The following is a 27197-nucleotide window of genomic DNA, read 5'->3' on the forward strand; positions in this document are numbered from 1 at the left end:
ATAACCAAATCCATGATGTATTTTACCCAATGATGAGGCGCCAATCGTGGGGCTTCCAAGATCTGCCCACGTTTCGCCAACACTCCGTGGCCTGCATTAGCTGCCTATCAGTTTCCAGTCACAATACAAAGTGTTGGTTATGACCTATAAAGCCCCTCATGGCATCGGACCAGAATATCTCCGAGAGTGCCTGCTGCCGCACGAATCCCAGCGGCCGATTAGGTCCCACAAAGTTGGCCTTCCCCAGATCCCGTTGACCAAACAATGTCGGCTGGCGGGACCCAGGGGAAGAGCCTTCTCTGTGGCAGCCCCAACCCTCTGGAATCAACTCCCTCCAGAGATTGGAACAGCCCCCACCCCCCTCGCCTTCCATAAAATGCTGAAGACCCACCTTTGTCGCCAGGTGTGGGGATAATTACCACCTTCCCCCCCCTTTTTTATTATGCTTTCGGATTTACTGTATGATGGATTAGGTTGAATGTGTATGATTGCATAGTTAGGGATTTTATTATGTTATTTATGGTTTTTTAAATTGATTTAATTTTCTACTATTGGATTTGCAATGTATTGTATCACTGTTATGTTGTGAGCTGCCCCGAGTCTTCGGAGGGGGGCGGCATACAAATCTAATAAACTATAAACTATAACTGCTGCATGTTGTTTGCACTTCTGTTAAACAGCTAAATGTCTCAGGTCATCTGACTGAAAATCTTTTATTAAAGCTCACTGATTTATTTATTTATTTATTATTAATTAGATTTGTATGCCGCCCCTATCCGCAAGGGTGGCTAACAGCAGTAAAAAAGACAAATATAACAAATCTAATATAAAAAGTAATTTTAAAAACCCCAATTTAAAAACCCCAATCATACAAACAGACATACCATGCATAAATTTTATAAGCCCAGGGGGAAGGGAATATCTCAATTCCCCCATGCCTGACGACAGAGGTGGGTTTTAAGGAGCTTACGAAAGGCAAGGAGGGTGGGGGCAACCCTGATATCCGGGGGGAGTTGATTTCAGAGGGTCGGGGCCACCACAGAGAAGGCTCTTCCCCTGGGTCCCGCCAAACAACATTGTTTAGTCGACGGGACCTGGAGAAGGCCAACTCTGATTTGGTTCAATACATTGCACTAAGCCTTGTCTTAGCTCAGGGGTGACAAACTCAAGGCCCAGAGGCCGGATCGGCTCATGGGGGTACTTAGATCTGGCCCACTGGACCACCCTGAAACAACAAAGGACCAGTATGCAGCCCTCCCGAGCTCCATTTTCACTGGCAGAGGATTGCAGGAAGCTGTGGCAACTGAAAACAGAGCTTGGTAGCCTGTTTTCACTGGCAAAACGCTCAGGCCACCATAAGCACCCCCAACAGGAGTGACTTTGAACTGCCCATTCCCCCACCCCATCCCCAAGGTCAAACACAACCCTGATGCAGCCCTCAATAAAATCGAGTTTGACATTCCCGACTTAGTTTAATCATGTTTCTAAACAAGCTACAATGGGCTCAAACATTCTCACTTCGCACCAAACCATCATCTGTGTGGCTTGATTTAGTCTTGGAATGTTTTGTGAACCTAGCCATTGTGATTCTGCCCTTGTATGTTCTGCAAACTTAATTGTTTATTTAATCAAGAAATCGCGACTCAATAAGCTACTGCTAAACATGCCTGAATACAAACAGCGTATTTTACCAATGAATGATGAGAACAGGGAATTGCTAAATTCAAAGGAAATTTTTAATAAGTAATTATGCATAAGTAATTATACATGATACCCATGCTACACTTTTTCATAGAAACATAGATCCATATAACGTAATAAGGATGCCTTTATTCAAAGCTAGATAATTTAGGCTGCAGAAATCCAGATAACCACTAGAGAGCAACAAAGGGATACAGAAAACAAATTATTTGCTCCAATTTAATGTTGGGCAAATTTTTGTAATCCAAATCTGATAACCTTTATCATCAGGAGGAAACCTAATCAGGATGTTTTCTTTTTAATACTGGGTTCTTCGCTTGCTTGCTTGCTTGCTTTTGAATATTGTTTTGTGGTGGAATTTATAATACTCCAGAGTGGATGTAGTAGAAAAACTGTACCCTGGGTGCATAATTACAGATTTCCTTTGCAAGCTATCATAAGTTTCAGCATTTCAAAATCAACCACGATTCCACTGAGAAACAAAATGCTACACCTTACCAAGATTGTAAATGTTTTTGTCACATCCAAGGGAGCTTTTATATAGATTCAGCTCCCAGTTCATTGTGTTATTTTCGTACACTCTTTTACAATTGTTTGATGTCAAACCATTTCTTTTTTAGTGAATCCTGCAATACGCTTTTTCTTGACAAAACTATTTGGGAAGAATTGTTGCAATATTACTACTGCCCTGGACCTCATGATGTGGTAGAACTATTATGTCATCCTATATCCCAAGTTGTAAAATCAAAACAAAAGAAGCAATGAATCCTAAGCTATTTTGAGAATTTGGTTATGGAATGACCTAGTAAATTCATTAAACTAACTTTAAAGAATGTTTTTATAAATCTGAAAAAATCTCTCCTATTCATCAGGTGCCATACTTCCTATTTTTTCTTTTTAAAATCCACTATTCACTATGCTGCTACTGTACAAGAGATGTATATATGTAATATGTAAAGCATAAAATTACATCTCAGTTGTTTTAAATGGCCCTGTTTCCTACAAAGATTCCTTACAGACATATTTAATAGCAGATTAAAATCAGGAAGAGTAAGATCCATTATACAGTATTGGCTATTTATTATTGTTGTTGTTGTTGTTGTTATTATTATTATTTGAATACTCAAAGCAGCACGAAGCCAATAACTTCAGCCTGATGATAGCAAATGTGATTTCGCTGAAACATCGCAAAGACACTCAAAATATTACATGGGAGAAAAAACCAAACTCACAACAATCTACGTATATGTATATGTATATACTGTATGAGTATATTTGTGTGTGTGTGTGTGTATCTTATTATCAGGACATCTTATTTTGGGGTAACATGGTATATTATTATTATTTTTATTATTATTATTTATTAAATTTGTATGCCGCCCCTCTCCGTAGACTTGGGGTGGCTCGTATATGTATATATGAGTTATGTATGTGTATATATGTATGTGTGTATACATGCATGTATATGTACATATGTGTGTATCTACTCTCAAATATTTTGGGGGGTGGGAATACAGAATTTTGACATGATCATTTCTTGCAACTCATTGGGTGAATTTTGAAATAACCATTTATCAGTCAATACTATGTTTTTTTAATGGAAAGGGAAGAAGTCATCCAGCTGGCAGGCTATGGCAGGATAATATCTTCTTCTTGGCTGGGAAATCTTAGGTCTGAACCAGACAATTGCTATATTACAGCTGGAGCATAAAAACAGTTATCTTCATAAGTCTTACCAAATCATCCATGTCTGACTATGGTTTACAAAGGCTTAGCTTACTACTATGTGCACAAAAAGAAATCATATTTCTGTTACCCAGAGTCCTAAAGAAATTGGGCAACCTATAAATTTAATAATAAATAAATTTAATAAATATTGATTCCATCATTGTTTCATTAATAGAATGTGAGTTTTACATACATTCTAGGATGTGCAAATTATATTGCTGATGATGTTAAACCATTTAACACCACCAACAATGCTGCTACCCTTCAAAAAAAACCTTGACCATGTAGCAGAATGGTCAAACAACTGACAATTTCAAATCTCAACCAACAAATGGCCTGTCTTACACATTGGCAAAAAGAATCAGAATACAAAATACAAACTTGGGAGAAACTTATAGATGACCCTCACTCTGCCAAAAAACCTTGGAGTACAGTACTCATATCCAATGACCTAAATGCTAGAGTCCACTGTAACAACATTGCCAAAAAAGCACAAAGAGTTGTTAATCTAATGTTACGCAGCTTCTTCTCTGGAAATATTATACTGCTAACCAGAGCTTACAAAACATTGGTTAGACCAATTCTGGAATAAAGCTCACCTGTTTGGAATCCACGTTGCATTAATACAATCAAGAATCCAGAAGTATTTCACAAGAAGAGTCCTTCCACCAGACTTGAAATATTGGGATTAGACAATTTACAACTTCATTGCCTCCAATCTGATCTAAATGTAGTTCATAAAATCATATACTGCACCAAAATGTCCTTCTTAATGACTACTTCACCTTCAACCACAGCAATACACGAGCACATAATAGATCCAAACCTGGCTGCAGAAAATACAACTTTATCAATAGAGTTATCAATGCCTAGAATACTCTTCCCCAAACCCCCAAAACATTAAGACTGTCTACAGTCAACCTCTCCCCATTTCTAAGAGGTCTGTAAGGGGCATGCATAAGCACACCACTATGCCTAGCGTCCCTGTCTTGTTGTCCTTTTTTATTGTTACTTTTTTACTTATGTTTATATAAACTACTACTATCCTATACATTTTTGACTAAATAAATAAATAAATAAATAAATAAATAAATGCATACAAACTTACTGTATTTTTCAGTGTATAAGACGCACCTTTTTCCTCAGTAAAAGAGGCTGATATTTAGGGTAGGGCTTATACTCTGAATGTAGCTTTATTTTTCAGTCCTAACTAGCTGCTAATGATCTTTCCAGCTCTTACCTTGAAGACTCTTTCATTGTTTCTCTCTGCAAATAATGTTTTCCAAGCTCTAAGTCTTTGCAGGGGTTTTTTCATTACTCTAACTTGCTCCGAGTAAGTTTCTTTCCAGCCCTAACCAGGTGCTAGCGCTGTTCCCAGCTCTTGTTGGCTTGCAAGCTTTTTCATTGTTACTCTGTGCCAAGAATATATTCCAAACCCTGTCTTTGATTTGTTTTTCTTCTCTATTTGCTCCAAATGTTTCTTTCCAGCCCTAAACAGGTGCTAACAATGTTTCCAGCTTTTACGGGCTTGTAAGCTCTTTCATTGTTATTCTCTGCCAAGAATGTATTCCAAACCTTGTCTTTGTAGGGGGTTTTTCCATTGCTTTACTTGCCTCAAATATTTCTTTCCAACCAGGTGCTATTAATGTACCCAAGCTCTTTCATTGTTACTCTCTGTGAAGAATATTTCCCAAGCCCTAAGTCTTTGCAGGTTTTTTCCCCCATTGGTCTAACTTGCTCCAAATGTTTCTTTCCAGCCCTAACCAAGTGCTAATAATATTCCCAGCTCTTACCCAGCTGTTACTCTCTGCAAAGAAGAATGTTTTCCAAGCCCTAAGTCTTTGCAGGATAATTTCCATTGCTCTACTAGCTCAGACTGTTTCTTTCCAGGTGCTAATGATGTTCCCAGCTCTTACTGGCTTGCAAGCTCTTTCATTGTTACTCTCTCAGAATAAAAAAAAAAAATAAGCCCTTAACCAGGGGATAAAATAATGTGCTGAAATTGACCACACTAAGGACGCTAGCCAGATGAATACCTGGTAAGCAGATTCTTTTCCCTGTTTTCCTCCCTAAAAACTAAGGTGCGTCTTATATTCCGGTGTGTCTTATACTCCAAAAATACGGTAAATAGATAATATTATTGTTGGTTCATTTAAAAATATGTAGGCACAATCCAGCATTACCAACATCAAATACATAAAAAATAGTGGGTTTTCATTGCATGAAGTCATTATATATCTGTCAATTTTTGTATCCCTTTGTATAATAGGAGATTCATCCCCTCTGAAACCAGCAAAGCTAGGACTTTATTATCTTCTATAGTTTTTATTGTTGTTTAATCTTACTGTATACATGCTTTGGAATTATCTTTTTTTAATATGAAAAGAAAAAAATGGTAATGGAATTGGCAATGGAAAAATATGGTAATGGAAAAATAATTGGAGGGGGAAATTCTCAGTTCCAAAAAAATTAGAAGCTTTTACAGCAATCTGCATGGCATCTCCTAGAATTTATGATTTTATCCAACTGGCTGGGGATTCCAAGAATTATAGGGCAATATATCTGAAGAACAATGGGTTAGAAAAGGTTGAAATATTTCCATAAGCCCATTTTTTCCATGCAATTCTTCTGTATTTGCTTCTCTCCTTTACTTCTGTACTTTATATCCCACCTTCCTCAATACTTTATGCCTTCCAACTTCTCAAACTCTTAGTATTTTAGCCTTTAGCGTAGACAGCTGCATTATGAAAGTAGCAATGCTCCAGTATATTAGTTGTTCATGACAAAAACAAGATTTAAGCCAAGAAAGAGAAAGGCAGCAGAGCCAATTAGTCTTAACCTAATTTTTATCCACCATTTTCCTTATTTGGTCATGTTAAATATGCATTGAAGCAATGTAAATAAGTACTGAACCTTGCTTCTTCAGGTCACTTTTCCAAAGCAAAAATCAAATTAAAGTGCTGACTCTGCATTTTAGGGTCTAGAGTCTAGACCAGACCTGGGCAAAGTGCAGCCCGGGGGCCGGATGTGGCCCGCCCGCTGTCTGTGACCGGCCCGCGGAGATTGGAAGGAAGGAGAAATGAAGGGAGGAAAGAAGGAAGGAAGGAAGGAAGGAAGGAAGGAAGGAAGGAAGGAAGGAAGGAAGGAAGGAAGGGGTGGGAAATTAATTTATAAATATAATATAATATAATATATAATTATAATTTATAATTATAATATAATTAACTCAGTTCTACCCAATAAATATAGAGTATTGTGTAGAACTGAGTTAATTATATTAATCCGGCCCTCTAAAACCATTCCAATTTTTCATGGGGGCCCCCTGGCAAAATTAATTGCCCACCCCTGGTCTAGACTATGTAGGGCCTCTCTGCATTGTTTATCAAGACAAAATTTATAATGCAGAGAATATAGTGCTTACTATGTTTTTTTGGGGGGGACCACAGGTTCTACAGATTAGTTATGCAGAAAAAATAAAGTAAACCTCTCCCGATTCCTAAGAGGTCAGTAAGGGGAGTGCATAAGTGCACCAGAGTGCCTTCCGTCCCCTGTCCTAATGTTCCTCTTTTACTAGTATCATGTATATAAATATTATTATATCTCTGTATACCACCAATACTTACTTGACAAAACAAAACAAATAAAGAAAAAAAAACAAATACCCTAATAATTTTGTTTTTTGAACTGTTTAACCAGCTAGAATGAAACTAAGCTATCACTGCCCTCTGGTGGTTACAGAAGATACCACCTGTCTGTACTTTCAAAAGTGTTATTATTAAAGCCTATAGCTAAATAGTTGGCTTATTATTTCAAAATAATTAACTGGAATTCTGCCTTTTAGCTATTGGAGATGGCACAATGCAGCAGTGATTGTAAAAATTATACAAAATTTCCTTTTTTTAGGACAAAGGTCTCATCAGTCTAATACAATATTATCCAGTCTGATAACTTCCTGATGTGTTGGATTGTAAATTAGTGTCTTACATGAAATCCCAACGTCCACCTTTTTACTATTTATATAAATAATTCAAGGAGGTGAACATATCTAACTTTTTTTCCTATTTTCTCCACAACAAATACCCTGAGTGGTCACTGGCCACTCTCACCTGGACAGCTTTCATGCCTAAGACAATCCCCTGACTTCTAGCTCGGTGCCTTAACCATTTTATTATTTATTTTATTTTATTATTTATTTATTTATTTTGTCCAATACACAATACATATTGAAGAGAATAGACATGAAGAATTATATATAAAGAGAAGATATAAAAATAGAGGAGAAGATATATGAAGGAAGAAAAGATATATTTATTTATTTATTTATTCAATTTTTATGCCGCCCTTCTCCTTAGACTCAGGGCAGCTTACAACATGTTAGCAATAGCACTTTTTAACAGAGCTAGGCTATTGCCCCCACAATCCGGGTCCTCATTTTACCCACCTCGGAAGGATGGAAGGCTGAGTCTCATTGATATATGAGATAAGGAGAGACAATTGGACAGGGGACGAAAGGCAGGCTAGTGCACTTATGTACACCCCTTACTGACCTCTTAGGAACCTGGAGAGGTCAATCGTGGATAGTCTAAGGGAGAAATGTTGGGGGTTAGGGGTTGACACTACTGAGTCCGGTAATGAATTCCACGCTTCGACAACTCGATTGCTAAAGTCACATTTTTTACAGTCAAGCTTGGAGCGATTAGTATTAAGTTTGAATTTGTTGCGTACTCTTGTGTTGTTGTGGTTGAAGCTGAAGTAGTCATTGACAGGCAGGACGTTGCAGCATATGATTTTGTGGGCAATACTTAGATCGTGTTTTAGGCTGGGTCTCAACACAGCAGGCAGGCACCAATTTAAAAATGGACAGTTTGTAGCCTTATACATCTTGGGTCTATATTTTCCAACCCTGCAATCAGCACAGATGGGTAGGGGATGGTTTAAAAAAAGCAACTCAACCACTGAAAAAGTGGTGGGATTCAAGTACTTTCACAACTGGTTCTTTGACCTAATGATTTCTTCCAACAACCAGTTCAAAAAACTGCTCAGAAAGTTAACAAGTCAGCAAAGTGGCTGAATCTCGCTGCCTGCAGCCAAAGCCCTACCTTTTTAATGTCACATGTGCATTTCATGTAAAAGGCAACAGTTCTGTCCACTGTCTTTTTTTTAATCCCCTTCTTTCAAAGTCAATACTGCCTTTGATTCTGAGCCAATAATAAAACAGTCTCCCCTCTTTATTTCTTCTTTCCCATTTAGCCATAATAAATTTAATATCTGACTTTAAATTGTGTTTGGAACATTTAAGAACATTATGCAACCCCAGCACCCCACAGGAGCCTCTGTGTAGAGCTAAAGCATTTTGTAGCATTTCTTTTTTTATCAAGGTTAGGTTTAAGTTCAAACTTCATTTTGTCACATAAAACCTTTCCAGGTAAAAATAAAATATATAGAATCTTAAGTGGGGGAGGAGGAGGAAGAAGAAGAGGAAGAGGAGGGAGGGAGGGAAGGAAAGAAGGAAGAAAGAGAGAGAGAGAGAAAGAAAGAAAGAAAGAAAGAAAGAAAGAAAGAAAGAAAGAAAGAAAGAAAGAAAAAAGATTCCCATAACATGAATTCTTTGAAATTTATGCCTACTAACTCTAATGATATTCCATCTCCAATCATCTCTCTTATAACTTCTAGACATTAATGTTATGTCTAGGTAGAAAAAAAGATGTGCCCATTTTAAACACAATTTCCTCAGTCTTTTTGCATCACTACCTTAATATATTACAACTATAATTAAAAAGGAACAACAGAGAGCATTCTTCTTGTGTCAACTCAGGAAGTTCAGGCTGCCCCAAGAGCTGCTGATACAGTTTTACAGAGAAATTATTGAGTCTGTCATTTGTACTTCTAGAATTGTTTGGTACAGAAACAAAAGAAGAATAAGTGGAGACTCCAATGAAAAGACTGCAACCAGACTGTATCCTGTAGATCTTTATGTTGCTCCAGTCGGAAGGAGAGCTGAGAAGATATATGCAGACCCCTCACATCCTGGACCTAATTTGTTTCAATTCCTCCCCTCGGGATGCTGCTATAGGTCATTGAATGCCAAAACAATTAAACGCAGGGACAGTTCCCCCCCCCCCTCATGCCATCACTCTGTTGAACACTAATTCCCACAGTTTATTTATTTTATTTATTTATTTTGTCCAATACACAATGCATATTGAAGAGGATAGACCTGAAGTATTATATATAAAGAAAAGATATAAAAGTAGAGGAGAAGATATATGAAAGGAAGAAAAGATATATGATATATGAGATAAGGAGAGACAATTGGACAGAGGACGAAAGGCAGGCTAGTGCACATAAGCTCACCCCTTACTGACCTCTTAGGAACCTGGAGAGGTCAATTGTGGATAGTCTAAGGGGAAAATGTTGGGGGTTAGGGGTTGACACTACTGAGTCCGGTAATGAGTTCCATGCTTCGACAACTCGATTGTTAAGTCATATTTTTTACAGTCAAGCTTGGAGCGATTAATATTAAGTTTGAATTTGTTGCCTGCTCTTGTGTTGTTGCGGTTGAAGCTGAAGTAGTCATTGACAGGCAGGACGTTGCAGCATATGATTTTGTGGGCAATACTTAGATTATGTTTTAGGCGTCGTAGTTCTAAGCTTTCTAGACCTAGGATTGATAGTCTGCTTATGTCCAAGGATATTTACCCATGTAGAAGGGCTGCATTATTATCTTTCTTGTCTTCCCTATTACTTTCTTTTATTGATATCATTAATATGATTACTCTGTTGTTTTGCATGTATACCAACAACTTCTACATCAAAAACAAATCCCTTGTCTGTCTGATCACACTTGGCCAAATAAAGTATTCTATTCTATATTCTAGTCTACCAGGTCTCCTTACTTTGTTTTCTACAGGTAAGCCTTAGAACACTGTTTATATACATGAGATGGGTACTAATAATAGGGAAACATTAGGACAGGGAGGGTGTTCTGCTATGAGCCTCCCGAAAATTCAAGGGTACAAATTTCAGACACACACACGTTTGAAAATTCAAAACAATGTTCTTTATCCCAAAAGTCAAAATAAACTAAGCACTCTTTTTGTATTGCAAAGAGCACTCGTCCCAAAACAACCGGGTAGTCTGTACAATTAACCTTAAGCAGTCATTAAGTACTTAGCTAGCTGCTGTGAAGAAACCTCACACCCCTTCTTCTTCCAACGAAGTGAGACACACGCACACACACGTTGCTCTGCTTTGTTTTCAAAGGCGTGAAAAATCAACAAGCAAAGTCCAGAAACCAGCAACCCAGGATTCCTGACGAACTGCGATCAGATACTCTTCCACAACAGCCAAACCCACATGCTGCTATTTATAGCAGCAGCCCTAATTACTGGAGCCCCACCCAAACACAGGTGGCCACTCTTATCTCCTGTAATATGTCCTTACTTGGTCTCTTCTACGCATAATTCTGCGCTTGCGTGGATCCAAAACGTCTTCATCCGAATCAATGGAAGATAAGGGAGATTGACTGCCTGGGCTGTGTGCCAAGCCCCCTTCTGCTGAGTCACTCCCACCTTCTTCTTCGTCCGAGGAAACTAAACTCTGAACTGACTCTGTCGGCAATAACATAGGCCTGTGACATGTTGAAGTTTCCCCTGCATCCACCTCCACATTCCCTGGGGCAGGAGCTGGGCCAGAGCCAACCGCAACAGACGGTAGGCACGCTGGTGCACTTATGCACTCCCCTTACAACAGTTCATTCAGAGACCATTCGAAGTTACAACAGCACGGAAAAAAGTGACTTATGACTGATTTTTCCCACTTACAATGGTTGCTGCATCCCCGTGGTCATTTGATCAAAATTCAAATGTTTGGCAACTGACCCATATGTATGATGACTGGAGTGTCCTGAGGTCTTGTGACCACCTTTTTGTGACCTTCTGACAACCAAAGTCAATGGGGAAGCCAGATTCACTTAACAACCGGGTTACTAACTTAACAATTGCAGTGATTCACTCAACAACTGCTGCAAAAAAGGTCATAAAATGGAATAAAATTTATTTAACAAGTGAATTAGCAGCAGAAATTTGGGGTTCAGTTTTGGTCATAAGTAGAGGACTACCTGCACTTTCCTTTAAACAAATTCCCTCTTTTCAATCCAACCATGATTCATTCTGCATCTTTTCCTAGGTTGTCTCTGGTGTTGGTGGGGAGCTGTATGTCCTTTGGCTTCCTTGTGCCTTGGGAAATCCTCCAAACCTATAGTCTTCAGTATTCAGCTACCAACCTGCCTTCCATTGAGGACCTGTACTTCGCACAAGTCAAAAAGAAGGCTGTCAAAGTATCTACAGATCCTTCACATCCTGGACATAAATTGTTTCAACTTCTACTCTCAAAAAAACTTTCTAGGACACTGCACACGAAAACAATTAGACACAAGGACAGTTTTTCCTCAAATGCCAACAGTCTGCTTAATAATAATTAATTCCCACAACACTGTCAAATAATTTACTAAGACTGTTTTACTATTATTCTTGTCTTCCTTTCTAGTATCTATCTCTTCCCACTTATTACTATAACTATGTTGCTGATAACTTTCAATTATATATTTTTTATTTGTTTCCTAGTAAGATTTGATAGCTTATTAGTAACCTTGAATATCACTAAGACTTATATCTTTTTATTCTTGATGAATGTATTTTACTCTTATGTACACTGAAAGCATTTGCACCAAAGACAAATTCCTTGTGTGTCCAATCACACTTGGCCGTAAAGAATTCTATTCTATTTTTCTATAGCATTCAGGTGTAGGATTTTTGTCCCACCTGTTACCAATCCCTTCCTTCAGCTTTTAATTTGACAGGAATGTAGAAAAATCAGTAGTGCAAATAGTGTTTGCCTGAAGTACACATTTGAAAATGCAGTGTAGTCAAAAGCAGGGACATATCACTATGAAACACACTATATGAATACTCTTGAGGAAAGCAGAATTATACTAGGTGCATGCTAACATGGCAAACACAGATTTGTTATTTGTGACAAAAGTGTGACGACACCAGCCCATTCTCCCTAGCTTAATATTTTGAGTCCTGTGAGCAGCACTGTTAAAATCTCACATTCCTTGGCTCTAAAGCCGAGGTTCTCAACCTTTGTAATGCTATGACCCCTTAATACAGTTCTTCATGTTGTAGTGACCACCAACCATAAGTCGAGCGCCAATTCTCCCAAGTGGATTGGCAGGAAGTTCAGAGGGACACTCCCACTGTAAATGCCTGATTGGTCGGTGTTGTGGTTAGCTCTGGCCCAGCTCCTGCCCCAAGGTCTGTGGATGTGGGGGAGACATCCACATGCTGCAGGCCTCTTTTGCTCCCGGTGGAATCTGCTGATGAAGGCTCCTCTGACCAAGAAGACATGAGTGACAGGGAGGAGGAGAGTGTGGCAGACAGCTCAGAAGGAGATCAATTATCTAGCTCCTCCTTGGATTCGGAACAAGAGTTAATGATACAGCCACACATGCAGCGAGCGATGCATAGGCAGCAACAACTACGAGATTATTATTTTAAAAAATGAGGCCACCTGTGGTTGGATGGGGCTGTGGTAATTAGTGAGGCTGCTATAAATAGCAGCGTGTGGGTTTGGCCATTGTGGAGGATTATCTGATCGTTGTGTTTCGTGCCTGCCTTGCTGACTTCGACCTTGGTGTGTTGATTTTTCCTCGCTTTGAAACTAAAACAGAGCAAAGTGTGTTTCACTTCGTGAAAGAAGAAGGACTGTGAATTGCCTCCCAGCTGCAAGCTAAGTATCTCAGAACTGATAAGGGACTTGTACAAATTACCAGTTTGTTTGGAGACGAGTGCTCTTTGCTATACAAAAAGAGGGCTTAGTTTATTTGAATTTTCGTTATAAAGAACATTGTTTTGAATTTTCAAACGTGTGTGTGTCTGAAATTTGTACCTGTGAATTTTCAGGAGGATTCTACCAGAGAGCCCGACAGAACAGTTGGATGGTAAAAAATATGTTCCAAAGCACCAGAATAGAAGCTTTAAGTTCCTAACACCATGGGAAATTTGTCTTTTCCCATGGTCTTAGGTGACCCCTGTGAAACAGTCCTTCAACCCCCAAAGGGATTCCGATCCCCAGGTTGAGAATCACTGCTCTAAAGAGAATCTAGTTATCTTACAATTTCACATTTGTGGGTGCAGCTGTGAAACTCCACTTTCAAAGTGGAGTATCCAAGATGAATAACTGGAGTGTATAAGACAATAAGCCACAATTTATAAATGAATTTACTACATTTAACCCTTTCAAGAATATGAATGATGTATTTCTTCTATCCTAATATCTACTTTCACAGAACCATACAGCTCTGAAATAGACTGTACTTGAATTTATTGAACGTATTTCCTGCAAACTATGGTTAACTTCTTAATATATGGACATAGTTATGGAACAAGGACCTTTTAACGTTCACACAATGCAAATCTAGGCTTGTCAGGAGCTGAACCTCATTTCAAGTTTACTTTCCTGCACAATTTCCATAGAAATTACAAAATAATGAATGTATTAATATGACCTATAATTTATTTATATATCAACAACACTAGCAATTTTACATGAACAACAATGCAACCAGTTATTGGCCATCATTGTTAGTTTCGTCATCAAATATGTGGGTACAAGAATATCTTCAGTTACATTTTTTTATTAGTTTATTAAAATTTAAACGCCAGAAATACAAAGAAAAATTAGAATAAAGGAGGGGAGGAGAAAGGAAAGAGGAAAAAAAGGATAAGGAAAAGAAAAGAATTGACTTCCAATTGTTTTTGGCGTAGTAAAATAAGATAATAACATCTTGGTCATTTTCCAAAACTCTCTAACTATAAAATTATAGGAATATGTTTCAGCCTGAGTTGTGTTTCAAAAGTGGACTCTGTAGCATCTCCATAATACTTAATCGTGTGACTGTCTCAAAATCTTGGCAGATACCCGAAGTAGTCAAGATTCTCTGATTATAGGAAACTTAAAATATTACATTACCAGTACATTACAGCATTGCATTACATTCTCTCATACTCATCTTAGACTGATAGTTATAATGTTAAATAAAAGAACTATATTTGAAGATATTCTGGTCATGTAATGCTGATTTCAATTAGTCATTTTAATAAAAAGACATTGCACAATATGAAGCAGCATAATGTCTTAGTAAAAAGCTACAGATTTATTCCTTATTTCCTTGTAGGATGTGTTTTGGTTACGTTTACTGCTCACCCATTCCTACCAGAAGTAATAATGGATATTGATTTACAGGAGGATCCAGATTGTTGGAGACAATATGCTGTCTCTTTAAACTGCTTAGAGAGGGCTATAGAGCACTGCAAAGCAGTATATACCGTAAGTCTAAATGCTATTGCTATCCTTAAAGGAGCCACATAAAGTTAATGTTTCTAAGAGATGGAGTTTTAAGACAACCCTTGTCATTATTCTCATGCCAAAAACTAATATGAGAACAGCACTTTAATTCTTTGCTTATTAAATTGATTTAATGTTCCCCAGTCACCCCCCCATACCCAGGGGTCCACTTATTAATCCAAGTCCTCACTAAAATCCCTTCTTATCCCGTAATCAATCCTTTATAATAATAATAATAATAATTTATTAGATTTGTATGCCACCCCTCTCTGCATAAATGCAATGCAATCTAAACTAAAGGTCTAGATTCCCTCTGCCCTCTTTGATACTGAAAGAACAGTCTATCACACAAGCTGCTGCACTAGAAAGTACAGGAGGCCTCCTACTCCCACAACTGCTCCTACAGCCAATAAGCGCAGCATAAGGTAGTCCAAGGAGTTCTCCAACTCTGTGTGTAATTTCAGGACTTGCTTCTTGGTGGCCTCAGCATCTCCTGAGTTATCAATGACGTGGTCAGCCAACTTGACCTTCTGAGCAAGAGGCATCTGGGCAAAAATGCGTGCTTCTGCCTCTGTCTGAGTCAGCCCATTCCTGTGCATCAACCGAGATAGCTGGGCTTGTGGGTCACTAATAGAAGAGAAGAAAACAAACTCAGTTAAAATCAAATGTACCTATAATGTTTATCTAGACCAGGATCACTGAGAGAAGAAAAGCTTTCATCTTGTTTCTGCCTTCTCCAACGTTATTAATTCACAGGAAGCAACAATTCTGATTAAATTTCTCACTGTTACATGAAAATGCCTTTTATCCCTACTTCCATTTAAAGAAAACAATACATTAAATAGCCCATTCTCTGACTTTCATTCCAATGAAAGAATTCTCCTTACTAGAGGAGTATTCTCCTTACCAATATACAACAACTGTGTGCTTCATGAATCTGGCCAGCATTTTGCTCTCAAAGAGAAGCGGGATATCCAGAATCACATACCGATAGCCTAGAATTAAATTAAATGGAATTAATCCTTTATTAGAAACATTTTTTTTGAATAGCAGTAAACTTTTTGTGTGTGATGCTGCAAATACATACAAGTAGTCCCGAGGTATGACCATTTGTTCAGCATTGCAATCTTGTTGAATGACAACCGGTCTGTCAACTTCTAGCCATTGCAGCTTCTCTGTGGTCATCTGATCACAATCCAGGTGCTTGGCAATGGCTCACAATTACCAGAATGTCCCATGGTCAAATGATTGCCATTTTCTTGCCTGCCCTCCACAAGCAAAGTCAATGACTGCCCATACTCTATAGCTCCTTGTTCTCTCCTATCCATCTTTATTCCAAAGTGCTGTTTGGTCTGCTTGCCTGGACATAGTTTAAGTCAGTGTTTCCCAACCTTGGCAACTTGAAGAGATCTGGACTTCAACTCCCAGAATTCCCTGGCTGGGGAATTCTGGGAGTTGAAGTCCAGATCTCTTCAAGTTGCCAAGGTTGGGAAACACTGGTTTAAGTGCCTCGTCCCACAGTGTGGTCACATGTGGTCATCATTGAATAATCTGCACAGTCCTCATTATGTGCAGATCAGGAAGCCAGATCATAGTCAGAAGATGCAGAAGCAGACTGGTTCCAGAAGGGCAAAGGAATGTAACAAGGTTTTGTTCTATTTCCTTACCTATTCAACGTATCTGCTGAATGTATAGACAATGGTACCTCTACTTACAAACTTAATTCGTTCTGTAACCAGGTTCTTAAGTAGAAAACTTTGTAAGAAGAAGCAATTTTCCCCATAGGAATCAATGTAAAAGCAAATAATGTGTGCGATTGGGGAAACCACAGGGAGGGTGGAGACCCTGTTTCCTCCAAGGAGATTCCTAGAGAGGCCCCACGGAGGCTTCTCCCCACCTTTTCCGGCCCTGTTTCCTCCCAGGAGATTTCTAGAGAGGCCCCACAAAGGCTTCTCCCCACCTTTTCCGGCCCTGTTTACTCCCAAAAGATTCATAGATAGGCCCCACGGAGGCTTCTCCCTGCCTTTTCCAAAACTTAGTTTCGGAGGCTCAGGTTTATAAGTGGAAAATGGTTCTTGAGAAGAGGCAAAAAAATCTTGAACACCCAGTTCTTATCTAGAGAAGTTTGTAAGTAGAGGCATCTTTAGGTAGAGGTACCGCTGTATACGGAAGATGGATTAGAAAAAGATAAGTTTGATTTTAAAACTGGGGAAAGAAGGATCAATAATCTGCACTACATGGATCATATTAACTTGAAAGCCAAAAATGCAAAAGATCTATAAACTCTAGTAATAAAAGTCAAGTAGCAGTGTGGGGAAAAAAGAAACTAAAACTAAATATATAAAAAATACCAAAGTAATGACAACAGGTAGAATAACCAGCTGTAGAAATGTCAATTAAAAAAGCAAACTGGCGGATAGCTTCTGCCTTGCAGAGCAATATACAGCAATATAGGAATAAGCAGTCAAGAAATACACTGCAGACCAGCACCTGATAAATTGGTCATGTAGATTTTAAAATCATTATTCAAATGCTACCTATGTACAGACGTAGTGGTTATTTGCATAGCTATCGCTGATTGGCTAATCTAGCGGTGGGAGAAATAAACTTCGATCGGTGGCTAGCAGGCTCTAGGGAAGTCCTTAAAAGTGGCTTCCCTGCAGCCTGCTGGCAGTCCGTATTAGATAATAAAGGTGCTGAACTATTTCTGTGATTTGCCTCTTCATTTATACACGAATCTAACATTGCCAACGAAGGTGGTGGAAGAAGAACCACAGAAAACAGGTACATTGTGGCATCCGCTGCCATCTTAAGAAGAAAACCCTGAATTGCCCAGCCAACCTATAGGATGGCTACACAGACATCTCCAGCTTCAGCCTTCTTCGACTCAAAGACAGAATGGCGAACTTACATGTATCATTTTGACATGTTCCTGGAGTCTGCCAGACAACAGGAAGAGGACTCTCTTCCTCAACTACTGTGGGCCATAAATGTTCAAAATGGCTCAGACCCTGGTGGCACCAATGGACATCAAGTCTACATCCTGGTCAATGCTACAGACCATGCTAGCTGAACACTACAAACCCTCGGCCCCTCCAATGGTCAGCAGGAATGAATTTTACCATCAGTGCCAGCACGAAGGCGAATCAATCAATGACTTTGTAGCAAAACTCCGGGAAATCTCATCCAAATGTAAATTCATCAACCTAGAAGAAATTATGAAGGACAGAATCTTCTTCGGAATGAGAGATTTAAGTTTACAAAAGAAGTTCTGATCCGGAGCTACTTTTAGAGATGTAGTAGAGGAAGCGTGAGCTGAAGAATCCTGGAAAACTCCACAGCCGACATCCCCCCCAAATTGCACCCATCCACAGACCGACTGGATGAGGTCCCCGAGGAAGAAAAGGAGTGTGAGGATGACAACCACGTGCACCGCATTAATCAAGAAAGGAGGGTGAGCCAAAGAGACTTTGATCTGAGACAGCCTCACTATTCTGGCTGCCTGGGCAGCCACACTAGAGCCATAGTTCCCTCTAAGCTGAGCAGTGAGCAATCGCTCACTTAAAAATCATAATCAACTCAGAGTTTTCCAAACCTGCCCAGAAGCCGAGAGGGAAAGAGTGAGAGGGAAGGAGAGAGAGAGGACGAGAGGAAGAGAGAGAAACAGATAGAAAAAAGAGAGGAAGGAAAAGGAAAAGGAAAAGAATGGGAGAAAGGAAGAGAGAAAGAAAATCAAAATCTAGTTTGAAACTAGCTCAACTATTTAAGTGGCATTTTGATATTAATAGAGTTGCCCTATTATGAGCTCACTGTTATACACACACAGTACAGTATTTTATTTTGAAATTCTCTGAGGAAAAACAGGGTGGGTTTTTTATTTGTTTGTTTGTTTATTTATTTATTATTTCTGTGCTGCCCAGTCCCGAAGGGACTGCCGCTCAGACACTATACTTTTCCGCCCCCCCAAAAAAAAAAAATTAGAGGGAACACTGACTAGAGCTGCCTGCAAATTCAGAGATGCCGTATGCCTCCATTGCCAAAAGTGGGGACACACCACAGAACCATGTAGAGCCAGTCAACCCTGTGTCTCTCTGTTGAGCAACCAAGCAAGCCTATTCATTAGCTGCACGCCCAGAAACATCATACTGCTAACCACCTCCACAGGTGAATAATTAATACACAGTGTGTGGCTGTGCCTGCCTTTACTGTTTTTATTACATCCTCTTGCAGTAAGCACCTTCATAGTCATCCTGAATAAGCCCCATCTGCATACTTCACAATATGGTTGCACAACAAACATGGGTCAAGTGAGTGAACAGCAGCAAACTTAGGACACAGCCCTGATGAGAACCTGTGTTCAAGAAAGTGGTGTTAGAAATATTAGTCCCAACTCGCACATATTGGGCCTACCAAGAATTCAGTTGGACAAGGGAGTCTTAAAGCCTAAAAATCCCAGTTTGTCTACTAGATACTGAAAAATGATTGTATTAAATTCCAAACTAAAGTTGACAAACAGCATTTGCACCTAAGTATTTCTTTCCTCTAAGTGCACCAAGCTCAGAGGGAGAACAGAAGAAATAGCATCCCCTGTAGAGCAATTTGGACCCTACTGGATTAGACTGGTTTGAGGGCTGCAGTTGTCACTGTTATCACAAAGTAAATGGAAAAATATAAAGACGCTGCAGAAATCCCAACTGTCAAGCCATTATTTTATCTTATCAAATTCAAAGAATGCTTTTAGAAGAGCATCGGGAGAATTGGGATACTGGAGAAATGTCTGAGCATTTCAGGAAGCATGACACTATGCACAATGCTGCCTAAAGATTCTTTTGTGTCTGCTCTTTAAAACCACATTAAGGGACTAAAAATGCAAAGGGCAAGTATAAAGAACCCGAGAATCCTCAAGATGTAAGCAGTAAAAGGTTGATTGCAAACAATATGTCCCAAAGGGACCCAGCAAAGTTGCCTTTTCAGCCCTTTCATCCCTTTGTCATAAAATAATAAAATGGACACATGGTCAACAGAGATATTATCATTTTGGTCAGCAGGAGGGGTGCCCCAAGGATTCTACAAAATAATTTCAACTCTCCAGCTGCTTACCCAAGACAAAGTATTTCAAGATCTCTTTCAACATCATCTTCTGGATCTCAGGATGTGTGATGGAGTTAAGCAGTTGACGTTTTTCTGGTTGCGAAAAAATTATATTTCCTAAAGCTTCACGGTTGATCTCACCACTCTCCAAAAGAATTTCTGGACCGAAGCAATGCACAATACGTCGATATGCCTGAAAGTATGGCTGGACCACTGGGGAAAGAAAACATTATAGCAGGAAGATCCACCAAATATAATTTTAAGAGTCAGTATTCAATTGGTCCACATATTTTGCAAAGATTTTCAGCTGGCAAGAAGGGAGGCAAGGAAAAAAAAAACCTTTTTACTTATTAATCCAATTTTTAGTCTGCTTAACTCCTGAATGAGGCTTTGTGCTTAAAAACAAACTTCTCGTCCAAATGTTGCTTTAGTGCTGCTGCAGCTCAAGCAACTAATCACAGCTCACAGACCAAATTAAAGCACAGAAATTGGTCTGATGGGACAGGAAAATCATACATCTAAGTGTAGATGGCATTTTGTTCTTTGCAGAAATACTGTACTTATCCAAGGCAATATGCCTACACTGTTCTCATCATCAATGATTTGGAATTGAATAGTCATAGATTCACTTTTTGCTCTCAAGGCAGCATCTGAAATGTACCTTTCAAAAAGGCTCTAATGCCAACACATACCATGTGGCAATGAATTCTACAGTTAAGACTCATGGTATGTAGCATTTTTCGTTCTTATATTAAGTGTCTCAAATGATTAAAAATACTGTCATAAATTAATCATATACTGTATTCTACTTTGGGATGAGCAAGTAAAAATAGCATAGAGTATAAAGCCAGATAGTTCTTATTTGCAGGTGCCTCAACTGTGGTCCAATAAAATAAATTCCTTCATCTTCTCCCAACCCTCAAAGAAAGTATTTTGAAGGCTGATTTTTATACTAAGTAAGAGTTTAAAAGACGAAATACACAGCATGATTTTCTTCCTAGTTAGTAAGAATCATATAAGAGAGAAAATATTTTAATAACCCTTTACCTCTAACAAGCAATTTTCCATCATAAATTTTCTCCTCTACACAGGGTTGGTGCCATATGTGTGTGTATGAGAGAGAGGGGAGTATAGGTTTAGAGAAAGAGAGGTAGAAAATATATACGTGTACATGGTTAGAAATTAGTACAAAGGCAAAAGTATACTAACTAGCCCTACAGATCTAACCTCCCAGGGGCTGTTAGAAGAGAGAAATGTGATATGTACATTTGTTCCAAGACATGTGAAATATCATGTACAGTATTTAAAAAGCAAGAAATATGGAATCATTCCCAATAATGTCTCTGTTTGGAATTTCTAAATAGTGTTTTTCTTTCAAATCACATTCATCTGCAAAGAAATAACATTATAGAAAACTCACCTTGCCGAGCTATAACATCAGCATCAATAACAGCACAACCCAGTTCCTGCAACAGAGCTACTACTGTACTTTTTCCTGATGCGATACCACCTGTCAATCCCACCAAAAACATTTTGCCCTGAAAAAGAAAGAAAACTCTAAACCTGACATAATTTGTACACTTTTAAAAAATGAAATCAAATATGAGTTTAAAGATATTGTATATTCATTGTCATTCTTACCTAACATGGTAAGTACTTTTCTGTCTTACATTCAAATGCACACCCAGCACAAAATGCACTTTTATAGGCTTTAATTCCATTATTTTTTTAAAAAAAACATAAACCATTGCCCCCCAAACTGCTTTGGAACTTTTAAATCCATACATGAAATGCTCAAAAAAATAAAGGGAACACTCAAATAACACATCCTAGATCTGAATGAATGAAATATTCTCATTAAATATTTCATTTGCACAACTATTCCATTTGCACAACAGCATGTGTAATTGATTGTCAATCAGTGTTGCTTCCTAAGTGGACAGTTTGATTTCACAGAAGTTTGATTTACTTGGAGTTATATTCTGTTGTTTATTTTTCTTGAGCAGTGTACAGTGGTCCCTCGATTTACGCGTTCTCGATTAGCGCGAAACGCTGCAACGCGGTTTTTCAAAAAATATTAATTAAAAAATAAGTTCGCGGTTTTTTTTGCTATACCACGGTTTTTCCCGCCCGATGACGTCATGCTGATTGCTGATTGGCCAAAATCTCGACCAATCGTTGCAAACGCAAAAAAAAGCTTTGCAACTGAACTTTTGGAACTTGTTCAGACTTGTTGCAAGATGCCTCCTAAACGTTGTGCACGGAGTGCTGGCGGCGACGCTAAAAAGACCAGGAGGATACTCACAATTAAAGAGAAAATTGACATTTTGGACATGCTGAAAGAGGGACGCTCTTATGCAGATGTTGGTCGGCAGTATGGGATCAACGAATCGAGTGTGCAAACCATTCGTGACGACGAGAAAAAGATAAGGCAAAGTTCTCTGATGGCATTCAACAAGGCTGCAAAAAGAATGGTGACGCCTAGAAACAAACGGCTTATGAAGATGGAAGCTGCTTTGTCCCTGTGGGTACAAGACTGCCGCAAAAAGAGCATTGCTTTGGATACCAACACTATAAGAACCAAGGCACAACAATTGTACAACCGTCTTGAAGACACAGAAGAAGGCGATGCAGATGAGGGAAACGCAGGTAAGGGCTGGGGTTTTTTATTCTGTCATTAGATACTGTATTTAAGTGTTTTTTAAGGAAGGAGCAGGGAAGGAGGGAAGGAGGGAGGGAGGGAAGGAGGGAGGGAGAGAAGGGAAGGAGGGAGGGAGGGAAGGAGGGAAGGAGGGAGGGAGAGAAGAGAAGGAGGGAGGGAGGGAGGGAGAGAAGAGAAGGAAGGAGGGAAGGAGGGAGGGAGGGAGAGAAGAGAAGGAAGGAGGGAAGGAGAGAAGAGAAGGAAGGAGGGAAGGAGGGAGGGAGAGAAGAGAAGGAAGGAGGGAAGGAGGGAGGGAGGGAGAGAAGAGAAGGAAGGAGGGAAGGAGGGAGGGAGGGAGAGAAGAGAGGGAGGGAAGGAGGGAGGGAGGGAGAGAAGAGAGGGAAGGAGGGAAGGAAGGAAGGAGGGAAGGAGGTGGGCATTTACTCTTTATGCTTTCATTCAAGTCACTTCTCTCTCCCTTTCCTGTCATTCTGCAGCCTCAGCCTCAGCCTCAGCCCCAGCCACATTCACAGCAAGCAAAGGGTGGTTTGAGAAATTTCAACGGCGCTATGGCCTGAAGAGTGTGTCATTGCACGGAGAAGCTGCCTCAGCAGATACAGGTGCAGCAGAAAACTTTGTCCAGCGCACGTTTAAAGAGCTAATTGCAGAAGGGGGCTACCTTCCAGAACAGGTGTTCAACATGGACGAAACAGGCCTGTTCTGGAAGAGGATGCCTTCAAGGACTTTCTTGATGCAAGATGAAGCCAAAGCCCCTGGCTTTAAGGCCATGAAAGATCGAGTGACTTTGATCACGTGTGGGAATGCAGCAGGCTTTTTGCTGAAGCCAGGGCTAATTTATAAGTCACAAAATCCAAGAGCCCTCAAGAACAGAAATAAGAATGCATTGCCAGTGTACTGGATGCATAATGCTAAAGCATGGATTACAAAACCCCTCACGCGGGACTGGTTTCATCACTGCTTCATCCCACAGGTGGAGGTGTATTTGGCTCGCAAAGGACTTGATTTCAAAGTGCTTCTCCTAATGGACAATGCTGGCGGCCATGATCACCTGGACCATGAACATGATGGGGTGCAAGTTGAATTCTTGCCACCAAACACCACATCGCTTATCCAGCCGATGGATCAAGGTATTATCCGTGCATTTAAGGCACTGTACACGCGCAATTCTCTTGGAAGCATCGTGGAAGCAATGGATGCTGATGACAACTTCACATTGAAGGCCTACTGGCGTCAGTACACAATTGCATCTTGTCTGAAGAACATTCAGAATGCCTTGACAGATATGAAGACACAGACAATGAATGCCTGCTGGAGGAAATTGTGGCCAGAAGTGGTGCATGATTACAAGGGATTTGCTCCCGAAGAAATCCAAGATGCTGCAGTCCAGACCTCTGTGAAGCTGGCACAGGCACTGGGTGGAGAAGGCTTCGTTGACATGACACCAGAGGAAGTCAATGGTTTGCTTGATGAGCATGGCCTACCGCTGACAGACAAAGATCTGGAGGAGCTGACCAGGTCAGCGAGTGAAGAAGAGGAGGAAGCGGAAGCTGAACAAGCTGAGGAAGAAGATGTTGGCCTAACGCTTGAGCGGCTTGCAGAACTGAACAGAGCCACTTCAAATGTACAACGCATGGTGGAACTTTGGGATCCCAACATGACTCGCTCTATACAGTTTAATGCCTCCCTTGACAACATCTTTGCACCATACAGATCCATGTTAGCCCAGAAAAAGAAACGGCGCCAACAACTGCCCATGACCATGTTTGTCACAAAAACCAAGAGGTCTGTCACACCATCACCTGCAGCGTCCATTGTAGAAATGGTGATAGAAGAAGATCCCTAGTTACTGTATCCCAGTTATGCTAACCCCCACCCCACCCCAAAAAATGTAAATAAATATGTTATTGTTCATAACTTAAGAGTCTTATTCAATGTGTACAGTAGGTAATGGTAATTAAGGGGATGGGAAATGGTAATTTATGGGTTAAAAGTGTTGGGACTGAGTGGCACACAGTCTGTACAGAAGAATGAATGAATGAATGACTGAGTGAATGAATGAAATTCAAACACAGGTGAGGGCTGGGGGGTTTTATTCTGTCATTACACAGTACAGTACAGTACAGTTACAGTTTAAGTGCTTTTTGAGAAAGGAGGGAGAGAAGGGAGGGAGGGAGAGAAGGGAGGGAGGGAGAGAAGGGAGGGAGGGAGAGAAGAGAAGGAGGGAAGGAAGGAGGGAGGGAGAGAAGGGAGGGAGGGAGAGAAGGGAGGGAGAGAAGAGAAGGAGGGAAGGAAGGAGGGAGGGAGAGAAGGGAGGGAGGGAGAGAAGAGAAGGAGGGAAGGAAGGAGGGAGGGAGAGAAGGGAGGGAGAGAAGAGAAGGAGGGAAGGAAGGAGGGAGGGAGAGAAGGGAGGGAGAGAAGAGAAGGAGGGGAAGGAGGGAGGGAGAGAAGGAGGGAAGGAGGGAGGGAGAGAAGAGAAGGAGGGAGGGAGGGTTGCCATTGCCGCCAGCGCTGCCCCAAGAAAGCCGGTGAGAGGAAGGAGAGAAGGGAGGGTTGCAATTGCCGCCAGCGCTGCCCCAAGAAAGCCGGTGAGAGGAAGGAGAGAAGGGAAGGAGGGAGGGTTGCAATTGCCGCCAGCGCTGCCCCAAGAAAGCCGGTGAGAGGAAGGAGAGAAGGGAAGGAGGGAGGTTTGCCATTGCCGCCGCCAGCGCTGCCCCAAGAAAGCCGGTGAGCGGGGCGAATCGGGCGGGCGGGGGGTAGCGGCAAGGAGCCCGGAAAAATCACCATTGCATTGCCAGCCTCCGAATTTGCGTCGCTCCACCTTCTGCGCATGTGCGGCCAGGGCGCGCATGCGCAGAAGGTTTTTTACTTCCGCATCCAGTATAACGCGGAAATCGGTTAGCGCGGGAGGTCTTGGAACGTAACCCCCGCGCTAACCGAGGGATCACTGTAGTTTCATTCCCTTATCTTCTTTAGAGGCATCCTTGTCCCTTAAAATTACTTTGGCATCCAAATAAATGTTTCATGATAAGCATTTTAAAATTCCTCTCTCTTCTTTTTCCCTTTTTTAAACTACATAATCCACTACTTGTAAACTTTATTAAGTTGCATTAAAAGGAAAATATTTTTCTTTTGCCAAATTTCACGCACTACAGAAGCAATGACATGTCAGCCATCATAATCAAATGAGGCATGCACAATTTAGAAAGATTGTCTATTTCCCAAGCTGTTAACTACCTTGTAATAGAAATCGCATTCATTTCACTCCCAGATCCCTTCCCACCCACCACCCCCACCATAACATTGCTAGTTTCTTTCTCCCCTTTTCCCAACCCCAAGAAAAGCAAACAATTTGTTTTGGAACCTCTAAATTAGATCAAGGACAAATGTCCATTTGTCTTCTTCAATACCAGTAAGAATTGCAAATACAGCATTATTGTTCCCAAATCATTATTGCATCTATTAAGCATTGAAAATACATTTGAAGTCCTTCAAGCTAGGTTATAAAACAATTTTCAATTAGAGTACCCCAAACAGTTTCTGAAAGCACTATTTCAAAATATATTAATAAGATTCCCACTTCAGGAACTTAATATTTCAAATTTAAATATTACTATGAATATTTACCTCAAACAGTTTCTGAAAGCATTACTCAAAATATATTAATAAGATTTCTACTTCAGGAACTTAATATTTCAAATTTAAATATTACTATTAATATTATCTTTTGTTTCAAGGTTTGGATTTATTAAATAAATCACTCTTAACCCATCCACCCATAGGATGGTACATCTTAGCCAAACTTGTCTAATTTTTCTCCTGGGGATTAAATGGAAAATATATTTATATTTGTACATATTTTGAATTTGTTTACTTTTATTTATTTTTTTATTTTTCTTTGATTATTCTGCATAATAATGAATATTTAAAAGAAAAGAAAACCCGGAAGAAGGTAATGCAAATTATTCTAATATTACTTTATTTATTTATTTTGTTAAGTATGTATTTGTAACATACATAGATATAGCATTGTTTTATACATAAGATGGGTACTGATAAGAGAGAACAATTGGACAGGGACTACCTACAACACAAGTGTGTGCGGGTTTCAGTATCTTTATTCCGATTCGTTACTGACGTTATTCAGCTACATAACAGCGCAAATGTAATAATGGTACACAAACGCAATTCTATGACAGTTCGTACCATTTGCACCTTAATTTCTACAAAAAGGAGCGGTCTCGGATTTAAAATCACTACACCAATCTGTCATCCCTTTTATATAAACGGAGAATTAAGGGACTGACTGCTACAATTGTTCAAGAAGAGAAAAGACTCTACCTATGTTCACGATAATCCTGCCCATGCCTCACCAGTATCTGAAAATGGGGGGGAACCTATTCTCCCATGCAAGAGAAGAAGGAATATTGTGTCACGGCTTCCAGTTCTCGTCCGATGATCTGAATTCTTTCAAGCACTTCCCCTATTTCGAAAGGTTGCTATGGATTACTTCTTGGGCTTCATGTACATTTCACTTTTCTCATTTCTTATTGGCTGAAAGAAATCACGCTGGGAATTCTATCCAATCCCTATTACCCAAACTGAGCTC

General features: G+C 39.9%; 1 protein-coding gene across 2 annotated transcripts; it reads right to left on the bottom strand.

The window, feature by feature from the left end:
* Positions 1 to 13992: 13992 nt before the first annotated feature.
* Positions 13993 to 27056, bottom strand: DCAKD (dephospho-CoA kinase domain containing). 2 transcript variants are annotated; one of them, XM_070727980.1, is made up of 5 exons: positions 26930 to 27056; positions 21350 to 21467; positions 19939 to 20142; positions 15746 to 15833; positions 13993 to 15465 (listed from the first exon to the last, which is right to left on the bottom strand). In XM_070727980.1, the coding sequence occupies exons 2-5, from the start codon at positions 21459 to 21461 to the stop codon at positions 15183 to 15185; spliced, it is 687 nt and encodes a 228-aa protein (XP_070584081.1). In that variant the 5' UTR covers positions 21462 to 21467; positions 26930 to 27056; the 3' UTR covers positions 13993 to 15182. The 2 variants fall into 2 exon arrangements, with proteins under 2 accessions (XP_070584081.1, XP_070584082.1); XM_070727981.1 differs by having other exon boundaries at positions 26962 to 27050.
* Between the last annotated feature and the right edge of the window lie 141 nt (positions 27057 to 27197).

This window comes from Erythrolamprus reginae, chromosome Z, assembly GCF_031021105.1.
Source record: "Erythrolamprus reginae isolate rEryReg1 chromosome Z, rEryReg1.hap1, whole genome shotgun sequence".
Classification (NCBI taxonomy): domain Eukaryota; kingdom Metazoa; phylum Chordata; class Lepidosauria; order Squamata; family Dipsadidae; genus Erythrolamprus; species Erythrolamprus reginae.